The sequence below is a fragment of the Eurypyga helias genome, unplaced genomic scaffold (assembly GCF_000690775.1).
Source record: "Eurypyga helias isolate BGI_N326 unplaced genomic scaffold, ASM69077v1 scaffold17567, whole genome shotgun sequence".
NCBI classification, from domain to species: Eukaryota; Metazoa; Chordata; class Aves; order Eurypygiformes; family Eurypygidae; genus Eurypyga; species Eurypyga helias.
In genome coordinates this window covers 415-15,038 of record NW_010259983.1, presented here as the reverse complement: position 1 = coordinate 15,038, position 14,624 = coordinate 415, and the positions used below count along the sequence as shown (strand labels likewise).

The 14,624-nt window shown below is 36.0% G+C and overlaps 1 protein-coding gene across 1 annotated transcript; it reads right to left on the bottom strand.

Annotated features, from left to right (window-relative positions):
• Window positions 1-1,046: 1,046 nt before the first annotated feature.
• Window positions 1,047-12,749, bottom strand: GALNT3 (polypeptide N-acetylgalactosaminyltransferase 3). The gene is made up of 10 exons (XM_010154861.1): window positions 12,148-12,749; window positions 10,625-10,797; window positions 8,859-9,008; window positions 8,381-8,615; window positions 7,499-7,616; window positions 6,938-7,138; window positions 5,736-5,867; window positions 4,755-4,856; window positions 1,916-2,068; window positions 1,047-1,412 (listed from the first exon to the last, which is right to left on the bottom strand). Exons 1-10 carry the CDS (start codon window positions 12,657-12,659, stop codon window positions 1,290-1,292), a joined length of 1,899 nt encoding a protein of 632 aa, XP_010153163.1. The 5' UTR covers window positions 12,660-12,749; the 3' UTR covers window positions 1,047-1,289.
• Window positions 12,750-14,624: the final 1,875 nt, after the last annotated feature.

Sequence of the window (14,624 nt, the reverse complement as noted above, 5' to 3'; positions counted from 1 at the left end):
AACATTCAAGATCAGGTTGGACAGGGCTCTGAGCAACCTGATCTAGTGGAAGGTGTCCCTGTTCATTGCAGGGGGGGTTGGACAAGATGACCTTTAACCATTCCTTCCAACCCAAACGATTTAGATTCTATGATATATATACTTTTAAATACCTAATCAAAAAGAAGGCTATTTATGAAGGCATACTTCTGCAAGATCTATTGAAGTATAGCTGTGGATGCTTACAAGAACACAGTATTTCATTAAAATTGTTAGCAGAATAGTTAGGAAAGTCATAGACTGTTAAAACCAAGGTCAGTCCCTTTGTAAAAAGGGAATAAGCAACAACAATTAAAAAAAAAAAATCAACATGTGTTTGCACAAGAAATTATGTACATACCATATTAGAAACCTGTTAGGGAGACATTGCAAAAATCACTAAAAGGTAGGGAAAAAAAAGTGGGTTTAGTACCTAACTAGTGTAACTTAAAAGCAATCATGAAAAAAATGCTGAAAAAAATGTGTTAATGTTAAGCAGCTTGGAAATCTATTACACTGTGACTTTGTCATAAATTTTGAAGTTCAAAAAATATAAGAAAACATATTAAAAGTTTTGGCTAAATAAAAGATTAATATCAGAATAAGCAGATTTTCCACTAAAATAAACACTCATACATATTTCAGTGAGAGGTATTTGTTTTCTTCTACAAAAGAATTGACTTGTTCAATGGTGAGCACAGTGTGGTAGCCTATTTGGCTTTAACCTGAAGATCAAATAATTTTTTTAAGTGAGAGAACTTAAAAAAACACTGAGACAGGTTCACTGAGTAAAGAAAATGATTAAAAAATAAATGAAATCAATCAATTGAGCATAAAAATATACATATAAAGCATGTTAGGGTTTAGACAGTATACAATAATTTCTCGTAACTCTACAGAGAAAACTGGTCGTCTTCAGAAGTACTCACAACATCTGGAAAAACAATAGACATACGGTTTATGTCTATGTCACCTATTAGTTGAAGGAGGACTATGGGACCCATGAATCAGTGGTCGAGATGTAAAGACTTGTCACAGAAATATTGTAAACATTTTTCCTAATTGGGACCTCAATCATCTTTGGTGTTACAGACTCCTAGGGAATCTCTGATGACATATTTTATATCCAACTTAAATAAGAGAAAAGAAACTGTTTAAACTTTTTGCATTTAAAGTATGCATCACTTAAAAATGCTGTACACATATATGATCACAGTTTAGAAAAGTTCTTTTCTTTTAAGAAAATGCTTCTGCCCTATAAATATCAAGTCTTAATTGTTCTGGCCAAAGATCCACTTCTGGAAGGGGTCTGATGGGTTACAGGACGTCAAACTCGGATGCTCTCCGTTTCCTGTAAGGCACATATGTAGTGCTGCATTGTACAGAGTTTGATCCTAAAGTGGGTAAAAAAGGAGGGAAAAAAAGTGAACAAACAACGAGCATGCTATTTACCCCCACTCTTCTTCTTTTCTCAAGTTCACCATTGTTAAAAAAAAGTAAGGTCCTCCAGGTAGTTCAGGGAGGGACTCTGGTACACAAATGAGTTGGATGCAAGTGCCAACTTGTTTTGTTAGGAAATTAAAAAAAAAATACATTTTAAAAGACACAAAATTCTGGATTGACTTCCAGGTGGATGCCCAGACACACGCACTAAAGGATAGCAACTGGTTTTGTAAGTGACATTTCTAATTTACATTTGAAATAGTGAAATGACCAAGTTTTGATCTAGTAACTGAAAAACTGAAATTTTCTACATTTCCCTCCCAGAAATAAAAACTTACTCCTTTTTGGCTTGAGAGCTTAGTTTCATTGGGGTTTTCTCTTTCATTAGCAATAAAAAATTAACTCGTATAAAAGATCACTGATAAGATGACAATTCACTGCACAGTCGAAATACCTTTTGATGCAGCCATTGCTCTTCTCCAATGGCAAAGGTTTTCTGGCCTTTGTAGTTACATTCGTGAAGCTGCACGGGTCCTTTAGAAGCATGCAGACAAAGCTCCTTCTGAATGTTATGTCGAATTTCATGGTGTGCAGAATATTCAAAGTACTATTTAAATAATTTTTAAAAATTTCAGTAAATAAATACAAACAAAAATATTAAAGTACATTAACCCTTTGAAATCCCAGTACACAAAGTAACGGGCTTCTTTTGTTATTCAATAATTCACAACTACAGAATTGTTTGTCTGCTTTTTAGCATACACACTTTAAAATGTTTACAAAGCTAAAAGCATTTTTTAATATTAATGCAATGGAATATATTTAGAAGTACTTAAATGTATCAATTGCAAATGACACTTAGTGCATATGCATTATGATGCAAGATCTCAGTGCTTGCTCCCCCAGGAATCATAAATAATGCAAGAAGACAAACAAAAGTGTAGAGATAGTTGCACTTAAATAGTGAGAAATAGTGCAAAATAGAGATAGTTGCAATTAAATTTTGGCATTTCTTAACTTTAAAAAATTTTATGCAATGTTTGTTGCTGGAGTTTTTTTCTTCCTTAAAGGAACCAAAAAAAAAGGTCACATGCAACAATACTGATTACCGTGTGTCAGCTTTTGCTTCTTGAACTAAAGAATAAACACTAACAATAGGATGCTGCTGTCTTGCAAGCTAGCCATTAGAAAAGGAACGTAAGCATGTATTTGGTGAGTGATGTTTACCATCATTTCCTGGCAGCAGAGCACTCTTAAGGCTCAGGAATCCTAGGCTATAATTCAGGTCTTAGCAGGGATTTAATTCTAACAGTTACAGATGCAGCTGTCCTTTTATATACTTCTCACCCCACCCTAACCTCCTGGTCTGTTCCTTTTCTCCCTCATTAAACAGCACAATTCCTCTCATTACATCCCATTACGGCTGTTTCTTGGCTCCATGTCAGCTTTCTTCACCACACCTTTCCTATGACTATTAAGACCAGGCTCAGTTGGCTGAGCCTCCTGTGGCTTTCAACTATCAGTCAATTGGTGAACTTCTGCCTCCTCACTGCCTTGGCATCACTGGGAATAGCACTGAGGAACAAACAGGCATCTCACTCTTAAGCCTCTGCACCTAACATTACTCCCTGAAAGAGGTACTGATAGGAGTGACCTGTTAGTCACTTAACTCTCACCCGTAATAATTTACTCTAATTCTGTTAATCTGACCTGATCTGCTCTGATTTATCTTTTGAACTCCAAAATCTCCGTGAACCTTGAAAATACAATTTGAAAGCTAGGTTTCAAACTTCATTAATTTTGGATATGGAGATGGACAGGTTCCCAGTCCCAGAATATTCTAAAAAGGAAGCACAGTAAACACTTGATGTACAACTCTGAAAACCAGGTTCTCTCTTCCACTCCCCTCTCGTATCTCAAATACATGAATGAAGATGGGTAGCATGGAAAATTTCAGCCTACACTGCTGAAGTCTGGTAAAGAACATAATACAACTGAAAATAGAGTATTGTCATGAGAAGGATTAAGTAAGCAACTATACACATCTCTTGAGCTTTACCAGCACAACCTGTAGGAAATTTATCTGAAGGCTGGCATCTAAAGGGATTCAGGCTGTTACTTTATGTCAGGAGGAAAGAACAGAAACCATGACACTTGAAAGCATAGAGTTTTAGTACAGTCCAGGATAACATGGAGGGATGACAATAGAAGCATACAGCAGATGTCTTCATACAATGTCTTGGTACAGGGTTCTTGCATTAATGGCTGTGACAATGGGAAAAGGCCAATATAGTGCTAACCCACAGCAGAATTAAAAAACCCAACAAAACAGTTCAATACTCTAAGAAGCTAACATAACAGTAGTTGTTACCCTAGACAGTGTTGCATCTCCCACAAAAATAGTTTAGGAAAGCATCAACTAACTAGGGTAATGTCTCTGAGTTTTCACAGTGCCATCAACGGATGGAGTTTAAGATTTTTTTTTTTTTAATAAAATCTTAAAAGAGTACTATTTTCTAACAAAAACTTTTAAACCTTTGTTCACCTTTAGTTATTAAGGATCTACAGTGAAGAAACTTTATTCCCCAAATGACTCTTTAGGGCAACGGAGAAGTGTTCATTTCTGGGCAAGGAAGATGTTACTGTTACTAGTATTACAGAAGTGCCCGAAGGATTCAATATCTGACATCTACACAAGTCATACTGTAGAAGAAACACAGCACCATTGCTGCCTCCAAGAGCTATGCATCAGAGAGCTCTTCTTGGACAAATTCAATCCTATATTCACTTGCATTAGCCAGTACAGGACAGACCACCTTGACCTCACACTGTGAGGCTGCAAGCATGGTAGGGAAGGTGGCTCGGGCCTAGCCACTTGGTCTCCCATTGGCTGGATTCCCACCAATATCTTCCTTGTGAGTCCTGGTGGCAGAGAAAGAAGCAATAGGAGGAAGCATAAGGAAAGGAAGAATTAAGACGACAATATTTACAAGAAAGTAGTGAGTGTGGGATGAAAAGGTTTTGCACAGAAAGGAGAGATTAAGTGAAGCAGTGCAATTGTGTTAAAAACTTGAATCTGTATGCTGAACATACAGCTGTTAGAAGCAGGACACAACATGAGGGGCAGTATGAAATTTCCTTAAACAGTATGTCTAGGAATTAACTCTTAAGAAAAAAAAGACAGAGAAATCGCATATTAAAAATGAGCCCATTTCTCTAAAACAAATGAAAACTTTAGTATAGTAAAGTAACAGCTGAATAGATCATAAAAATCAGGTGTGAAATATTTTTACCTGATTTCCTCCAAGTCCATGACAAGAATACATAATCAGTGGCTTGCCACCATGGTTATTTTCACCAACATCCAGACACATGTGGTTACCTATATTTTTTAACTAAAGAAAGGATGTTATCATAAGAAAAGAAAGCAGCTCAGTGGGGATGAAAAAAATTGAACTGTCTCACTTGTCTATCAAACTAAACTTTCACTTAACAACAATATAGCCGCTGGTTCATTTTTACTTTCTGCTATGCTCAAATCTAAAAATCCTGGTCTCAGAGTTCATTTTTTCTAACCAAAAACATAGTAATTGAATTATGGTTGTCTACAGCCACACACTCTGAATTATTAGGCTACTGGTATACAAGGTTACTGTTATTCAAATCACGCTTTGAACAGATACACATAAAATACTCAAAATCGGCGGAAGAAGTAGTTTTACATAGAAATACATGCTAAAAATTCACATCAAATTAAGAATTATTAGTTGTTTACTGTTTTTTGGTTTGAGCAATGCAACGTCTAAAGCAGTTATTTGGCAGAGGTAATGCAATGGTCTTTAAAAAACCAGATGTATACCTATAAGCATATATTTTCCTCATCATAAACCTAATTCTGAGAAGCAAACTGCTGTCCACTTTCCTTATTAACATGAACTAAAAATTCTCTCAGACTTCTTACTATATAAAGCTAAATTTACCTTGGTAATTCAGGAAATCTCTCACCACTGGCTTAGTACTTTTGTGCCATTTTAACTGTCAGTGACAGGCAGAATGTTGCTTATCTTAGCAGTTTGTAAGATCCCATTAAGCAAAGCTATAAAGTATTCAAACAGCAAGGTATGCAGAAGAGATTCTTTGTCCAGAGTAGGACAGAAAACCCTAGAGCAGTTAGTGATAGTTAAAATAAGAATGCTGTGGCTAAGGCAACACAAAGGGTTAGCAAACTTCTGGGATTATGGAAGACTATAGAAAATAATTAAAATTAAACTCACATATCCAGAAAACAAAGGATTCAGGTCTGGCACATATGCTTCTGGATAAACATTATTGAGATACCAGGTAAAATTTTTACACTGCAGACGCTGCCTTAAATCAAGTCTTTGTGAGATGTCTCCAAATGTTTTCTGTTAGAGAAAGGAAAGTAAGGAAGGATGGAAAGGAAATATACTATGATATTCTGTATTATAGCATTAAACAAGTTTTAAGCTTCCTTCGTTGATTTTTTAATTTTAATACTGTACTACTACTGTTGCTGCTGGTTTTTTTTCATTATCTTACCACCACTGACATGCCGCCTGCAGCACTTCAAAGCACGTGCAAGAAAAATACACTGCAACATGGAAACAATGGGAGGATCCTTAGTCCCAAGAGAGTTTTAACACAGTGCCATGAAGTGGGACAGTACAAACACAACCATACTGATGAAAGATATAAAGCTAAATGATATCGCCAAAGAGAACGAGCTGAGATAATTAATTGGATTATTTAAATAACTACCATAAATAGTCAGCACAATGCAGAATCTCCCAGACAAAATTCAGTTGTATATAGCTGCTAAACTTCTGAACTTGCTTAGGAAATCTAATACTATTAGTGATACAATAGTCACAATAATTTATCATATGAAGGGAGAAAAAATAGCTTCTAAAAACACCCTCTAGATTCAACCTGGTGAAAGACCAAAGTTCCAGAAAATTTACAAAAATAAACAAACCAACACCCAACTGTATTTAAGTTTTTAAGCAGACAGAGACAGCATGGATATCTATCATTGAATAAGCTTCATTCTGCAGCTAAAGAGCAACAAAACCTGCTTTTTAGTTAAAAATACTAAGCAACTGCAGACTAATGAGGCATTTTTCTCACTCCAAAAAATAAGTTAGTTTACATCTTCTATACTCAGTAGCTTCTCTCGTGCTCTTCTGCTAGTTCCGGTAGCTGCTCAATGCTACCCAACATTTTAGAGAATCTATGAAAAACCCTACCAATCAAAAAAAAACACCACACAAAACAACACTATCGCCACTCAAACACCTTTTTCATGTTTGTTGGGGCTACAGCATTAAGCAAACTGAAGCAATGTCTTTTCATTATGATATCTAGAATCCTTACATACTTTGGCAATAAATAACTTTTGCTCACCAAAACTTTCAACGCAGCAAGTGTGATTTCTAATACCACCACCACCACCTACTTGTTTCACAATTTTTGCTGCCTCTGTGTTTCTTCGGTAAAATATTTCTTTATACTCATCCATCCAGACTTCTGCAAGGCGGACTTGATTACGCGTGATCACTTGAGTACCTTTTGGGAAAGTATGGGGACTCTTGCTGCGAAAGACATGGCCAACAACAGAGCAAGGCATGATCTCCAACTGTCCACCACATTGCCATACCTAATAATAACATTTTTTGTGTAAGTGCACAGCAGTTAGAATTAAGAGGGTGGAAAAAAATTTAGCAATATTATTGTTCACCAGAAAAAACCCAAACCATCTAGCAGGCATACCATAAGTGAATTTCCTAATCAGGTAAACACTGGAAATGTACATTTCAGCTGTCAACCCTAAACACACTTAAAAAAATAAAAAGTTCAGTGAGCATGTTTATTTTATTTCATAGGTCATTAGTAATTCATTTTCCATGTCCCAGTTGGCTGATTCAGCAGAAAAGTCAAGATGTAATACTAATTTGTCCTCAAAAACCCTGTATACTGTCAGTATAAAGATCACTGCAAATTAAGTAGCTAAACTTACTCTGAAAGACATTTCTATATTTTCACCTCCCCATATTTCCATTTCTTCATCATAGCTTCCAATATGTTCAAAGTAGTCTTTGGATATTGAAAACAGACCTCCAGCAAAAGTAGGTGTTCTGCAAAAAGACAAAATTTACCGAGGAAGACAGAATTAAAATAGTTGATTTTGTAAAATAGAGATGTAAAAACACGGTATAACTGTTCTAGGAAATTTCCATGCATTTGTTAGTGTTTCACTACATTGATACATTTTTCTGGTGTAAATAATCCTTCAAGCAATTAAATCTGCCCACACTGAGTCTCATTTGACAGTTTTATTGTTATTTATTAACAACTGGTTTAGACTAATAACTGCTGGTAGACAGCATCAGGAAAAATAACCTATTTTCCCTGTATGGAGGATATCAAGGCAAAGTTATTCCTCCTCCAGAAGGGCAACACGCCTGTGACCAAAGCACGTACAATTATCATCAAATGCACTACTGTAACGGTCTAGTATTTTGGTGCTCTAAACCTGTGTTGTCATCCTTTCAAGGATGATGAATGAGGAACCAGAATCTGTGGTACTGTCTCTGAAAAGAACTGTTTAAAATCCTCCTCTCCCTGCTCCCTTCTGATGAAAAAGTACATGGAAATTGCTTATTATGTTCCTAGTGTATGTAGAAGGAAGGTAACACAGAGCAGTAACTGTGTTATGGAGGCTATATTTTTATGAAAGCTTTAAAGTTTATAATGTGGTTCTTAAAATACTACATAAAACATCTAAAGTGCTAAGGCATCTGATCATACTCATCTGAAGAAATAGTTCGTTTACAAACTGCTGTTCATGACAAAAAAAACATGAAAACAGAAGGATTCCAAATATTTAAATTATGTTTACCTAATTGGATAGGTTTCATCTTTTCTTCTTTTATTTTCATGTTTAGGAAGAGACTCCCATCCAAATGACAAACTCCAATCAAAATTTCCTCTGTTGTGGCTATGCCCGTAAGGAGACGGTTTACTGAATTCAAAAGTATTGAGATCTATAGAAGCAATGTCAGGACTTACAACAGCAACAGGGTTCTCAGCTATTCTTGCCAATAATGGCTCTAACCAGCCATAAAAGCATTCACCTATAGAGAAAATGGGAACACTGAGTTTTTACTTGGCTATAAAGTAGTACACAGGATATTTTAATACGTCAACAGCAAGCAAATATGCACTGCTTTTAAACAGCATTGCTAATTATACTTTCAATAATATAAATTAGCAAAAGGAAATATGATACATTGCTAATGCTTATAATTAATAAATCTGCAACGTTAAATCAAATAGCATAATAAACCAAACGTGGTTTAGTTACAGGTTACACTTACAGTGAGCATCCAGAAAGGTAAGGGTCTCTCCTGTTGCTACCGAAGCTCCCAACAACCGTGCAGTGATTAGACCTTTTCTTTCCTTTTGACGGACTACTTTAACAATTTGAAATTGTTTCACATATTCATCTAGTTTATCATGCAAGTATTCTAGAACGAGACGTCAATTTCAGGATATGTATATATAAACAACTCACACTAATCCCAGGAATTACCTCAACATCAAAGCATTACACAATGCCTAGCTCTTATTTTTAGGGGCTGAGTTTTGTTGGGGGTGGGGCATAGGAAGAGGTGACTGGCAGAGTACAGGGGAGAGAACACTAAACATATTCTAAAAGAGAAAGGACATGTGCTAGTACATCTCTTCTGCAGTATTAAGTTTTAATACCAATTCAAATCTATTTTCAGAGCAAACAGATCATGTACCTACTTACTCAAGCAGCGGAGGGAACCGGTATGGTTTAGCCTGTTGAAGAGAAGGCTCAGGGGAGACCTTACCGCTCTCTACAGCTACCTGAAAGGAGGCTGTATCCTGGTGGGTGTCAGTCTCCCAAGTGACAAGTGATAGGACAAGAGGAAATTGCCTCAAGTTGTGCCAGGGGAGGTTTAGATTGGATATAAGGAAAGATTTCTTCCCTGAAAGGTTTGTCAGGCATTGGAATGGGCTGCCCAGGGAGGTGGTTGAGTCACCATCCTTGTAGGTATTTAAGACTTTAAGTTGTGGTACTTTGGGACAGGGTGTAGTTGTGGACTTGGCAGTGCTAGGTGAACGTTTGGACTTGATGATGTTAAAAGGTCATTTCCAACCTAAACAATTTTAACATTCTGTAAATTATCTGCCAAATATGCAAAATTTTTCCTTAATGACAGCACATTTTTCACACAGTTTTCCAAGGCTGCAATATTCACAAAAGCAACAGAAGCTGTATAAAAAGAGTCTTTAAATGTGCAAAATTTGAGAAACAAACCCACATCCTCCATTAAACATCTCACATCATCTTCCTTCCTCTGCCCATACCCTAACCCTAAATTATCAAACTGTACTGCTGAACATACTTCTCATCCAAGTCTGTATACTAAATACAGACTTGAAAAAAGTGTAAATACAAAAATATAATCATACATGTATAGATATTTTCATCTAAAGTTAAGCATGTAAAGCTTTTTGAACTTGTATTTGTGATCACACTCAGTATATATCCAATTATTTTTGGCAGTCAGCTTGAGTATTGAAGATTATTCTTCCATTAAATAATTTTACTTTCTAGGAAAGACCTTTCCCTTCATCTCAATGAAATTAATTTGCATAAAGACAATCACTATGATAAAATGCAAATTGCTACAAGCATTGGCCGATTTATCCTTGGATTCTTTGTTCTATAAACTGTAATTGGTTTGAAGCACAAATTACAGAGCTACTTGTCATGCAATCAGTTACGCAGTTGAAGCAGCACTAGAATAGGAATAATCAGAAATGGGGTTTAAAAAACCCTTTAGAGGACAAGAACTTCATATTTTACTATCTTATGAAAAAAGATGGGGGAGAACTATTTTATAAGGGAAAAAAAGGAACAATACCATTAGAATATACCATTATACATGTTAATGTGGCACAGAGATATCATTTTAGCCAGTTTATCTGCAACTAACATATATTAAAAAACAAAACTCCAACCAAGTGACAAAAAAATAACCAAACAACAACAACAAAAATCCCCAAAACACCTAAAAAGAGATCAAGAAAAAATAGAAACACTTCTTACCATCTACACTGGCATCATCCACCAGAATGATCTCCTTTAGCAGTATGGCAGGAGAGGTATACATCACGCTGTGAACAGTTCTGAGCAGAGTGGACCATGCCTCATTATGAAAAACTATTATAACACTTGTGGCTGGCAATGGAGGGCAACGCTTAAACTTTTGTTCAATACATCTACAGATTAGAAAGTGTCAAATGTTACAAAGTGAACAGAAAGTTTTGACTCATACTCTTAAGAGAAACCCTTTTCTTCCTAGTACAAAGCTTTAAAAATACGGACAACACATTTCCACTTCTCCACTTTCTATCCCAGTTTTGGACTGCAAAGGCAGATGCTCCCACTGGAGAAACTGTACAAAATATTTTTTTTAAAATATGGTGAATAAGAATTCCACTGGAACAACTGACTCAGTTCTCATAAACATTTGAGTATGTTTTATATAGCTCCCAAATCATCTTCAGAAAAAAACCCCAAAACTGTTATTCTATTGAGAGCAGCAGATACTGAGCTGCAAAATCAGACTTTAAGTCACCATTACTGTTGAAACCCCCAAAATACAAAGAATATTTCTTAGACTGCAGAATTTGCAAGAAAAGATAGAACAGATCTAATTCAGAACTTCAAAATTTTATAGAAATACCATATAATCTTTAGGGTTGCAATTTCCCATTCAAGGGAAACAATTTTAAATGCACAGTTTTTCAAGACTGATGTATTCTGAACATAACTTTAAATCCAATCACAAGTCCAGATGACAAGACAATTCTTCTGCATTCATAAGCTGCACTTACACCGTTTATTGCCTGTCAGCTTGAAAGACTGGAAGACTCCCCAAGGTAATTATCACAGCCATTGCCTCAGAAAACACACAGGCGAAAACTCACCAGTTATGCTCTAGCAAAGCTTATTGTGAGCTGCACCATGTGTAACATGATACTCATACTACCACCAGCAGCTCAGTAAGGTTGGTCACTTCTGACACAGAGAGCTGAGGACATCAAATCTGACACTGACAAGACTGTTCACAACAACAACCCACTCTACCCAAATCCTACAGTCTCATTAATAATTTTTTTCAATACTGCAAGATTGCTGAGATGTTCCACCACCTTGTTCAACAGCTGGTGGTTTTATTAACACTGAATAAGGAAAAAAAAAAAAGTGAATGGTGGGGAGTAGGGCAGGGGCATAGAGAAATGGTGTTTAACTTGGGGAAACAGATTAAACCACATTTTTAGTTTTCTTCTAAGTAAAGCTTTGCAGGCTTCCCAAAAGTTACTTGGAAATTGTACCTTAAAGGCAAAAGCAGAAAACCTTATTTAAATATGGTCACTTTGAATTCAAAACCATGAGTCTTTCTAAACACTCTTGGCTTTGGCACTGTGAATCATTAAGTACAGCCAATCATTATATATACGTAGGAGACTTTTCTAAACTATCACCTAATGCTGAACTCCGATCACTTCACAGTCTGCATTTCTGACAAGTTTTTCAACAGTCAGGACATACACATTTCAACATACTCAGGAGGTCGGGTGTCTGGTCCAAGATCTCGGTGTAAAGAAATCCTATCACTTGCAAATGCATTAAAACAGTGTTTTTCTTCTCCACGCTGTTTTTCTTTCTGTTCTTCTGAATTTAAGTTGATGGTTTTAAATGCTTTACCAGAAGCTCCAGGAGCATTAGAATCTTGAAGTGGTCGATCTAGAAAGGGTTTTAGTTCCACTGCAGTATAATGTCCTGGCAAACAGTGTCTCTCTCCAGGAATCTTAGTTTGCCTAACAGGTGCTTTTATCTGCATTTTTGGCTTTGCGCCTTTGATATTATTCATAGCATCTAACACAAGACCCAGTACGTGACTTTTCTTTCCAACAACTGGCTCAATCCCTGCTTCATGCTTAAAATCTTGAACACCCACTTCTCTTTGTAATAAAAATAAAAATACCAGAAAGACAAACACAATAATGCTAAACTTCCAAAGTTTCCAATGAAAAAATAATTTCTTGAGTAGTTTAGGTGTTTTTTTCAAAGCCATTATAGTTTTAAAAAATTATCACACAACAAAAGTTCCTGTGAATGACGTTCTTCAAATAGGTCACAGCATTTCTTGAAATTGTAACACCTGTAAATCAAAAAGTATTGATTTAGACATCTAATATATTGAACAATGTAAAACCACAAGAAATTAATGGGCTGGGATTAATTCACAACTCCCAACTCTCAAACACTGTGTGTCCATCACTTAAAGATACATCAAATCTATCTATAAGACATCAAAACACACTTTCCCAGGTTTGTGTTTTGGGTTTGGGTTTTTTTTTTTTTTTTAAATACACTTCAAACAGAAGAACCAGAAAGTAGGCATACCACTAAGAACACAACACTATTTCTGCACAATACCACTCTTTCACACTCATCTTCTTCCAAATCTTGAAAAGTTGTTTATAATTAAAGTGTTTTAAATCTTCTAGAAGCAGGGAGCTTTAGTTTAATGATGGAATAGAAGGAAAACAGATGGAAACAATATGGTAAGTTCAAGTTGCATGTATGAAAGATCCGCATAAGAAGTGAAATATAAAAGACCCACATAAAAACTATAGAGACAGGAAGGACTTCTCCATCAATTTACTTCAACAATTTGGAAATTTCCAATATTAAAAAAATCCATTTTGAGATCAGACTTAAGTAATCAGACTTCAAGTGGGAAATTTTGAGATTAAATTTACTTAGCATGCATGTTCAATGAAGACAATACAGATAATTTAGAGTAGTTTGATTTAGCACGAGGATCAAGTAACCATTCTGCATATTTTTTCATTCACTTGTACTGCGTTTTCTGGCATGTGCTGCTGCAACTCATCAAGAGAACATGTCAATGAACTCTCTTCTTTCAGGAACTATGCCACTATTTTTTTCTACAGACGAGCAATTATTCAGTGGCTTTCAAAGATGGGGAACTATGAAAAACATTTGAGGACTACCAGAATCCAAGTGATTTGAATTAAATTCTTTCTGCAAAATTGGCAGTTTACAAGAAGGGGAAATATGGCAACCAGCCTGAATTCAAAGCACAGCTTTACTTTTGTGTAAGTTGCATGTATGTGCACGGAGAAAAGAAATAAACAGCATCTAGATAAGAGACAAAACCCCTACTTTTCTATTTAATCCTTTGAAATATGAATAGATTCTGCATTTCTTAATTGGAATAACATATACTCAGCAAGAGGTACAACTTACAGAACACACAGAGAAGCCTCACCTGGTTTCCTTCAAGAATTTGCAGGATAAGTTAAGCATCTGGACTTGTTCACATTACAGTTTATTTCAAAGCTTATGTCAGCTTCTTTAATAAACCCATACATTCAAACAACAGGGGTTTTACCACAGAGATATTGTTATAAGAATGCAGAGGGGAAGGTTATTACAGCATTGCCATATAGATACTAAAAAGGTACCAAAAACGTGCTTCACAAGGCTCAAAATATTCCAAGAAAACCCATTAAAAAAATCCAGTCCACTTCTTTCTCAAACATTATTTTCCTATTTTCCTCTGGTGCTGAAAAATACATACAATACTGATACCCATGCACTGAAAAATTAAGAATAAAAACTTCTTTTCCTTGTGAAACGATTGCAACTAATTTACCAAACTGCCAGATTAAAAAATGCCTTGTCTTCTCAGAATGTCTGGTGGGTTGACCTTGGCTGGCTGCCAGACCCCCACTCAGCAGCTCTCTCACTCCCCCTCCTCAACCTGACAGCAAGGAGAAAAGATGGAAAACAACATGGGTCGAGATAAGGACAGTGTGATCACTTGCCCAAATAATTTCACAGGGAGAACACTCGAGGATGATGAATTTAAGTTATTGCCAATTAAAAATACAGTACGATAGCAAGTAGCAAAGACAAAACTAAAACAGCCTCCCCCAGGCTCAACTTCACTCCTTCATTCCCAACTTTTCCATCGCCTTTCTCATAAGTGGTGTAGAGGGTATGGAAA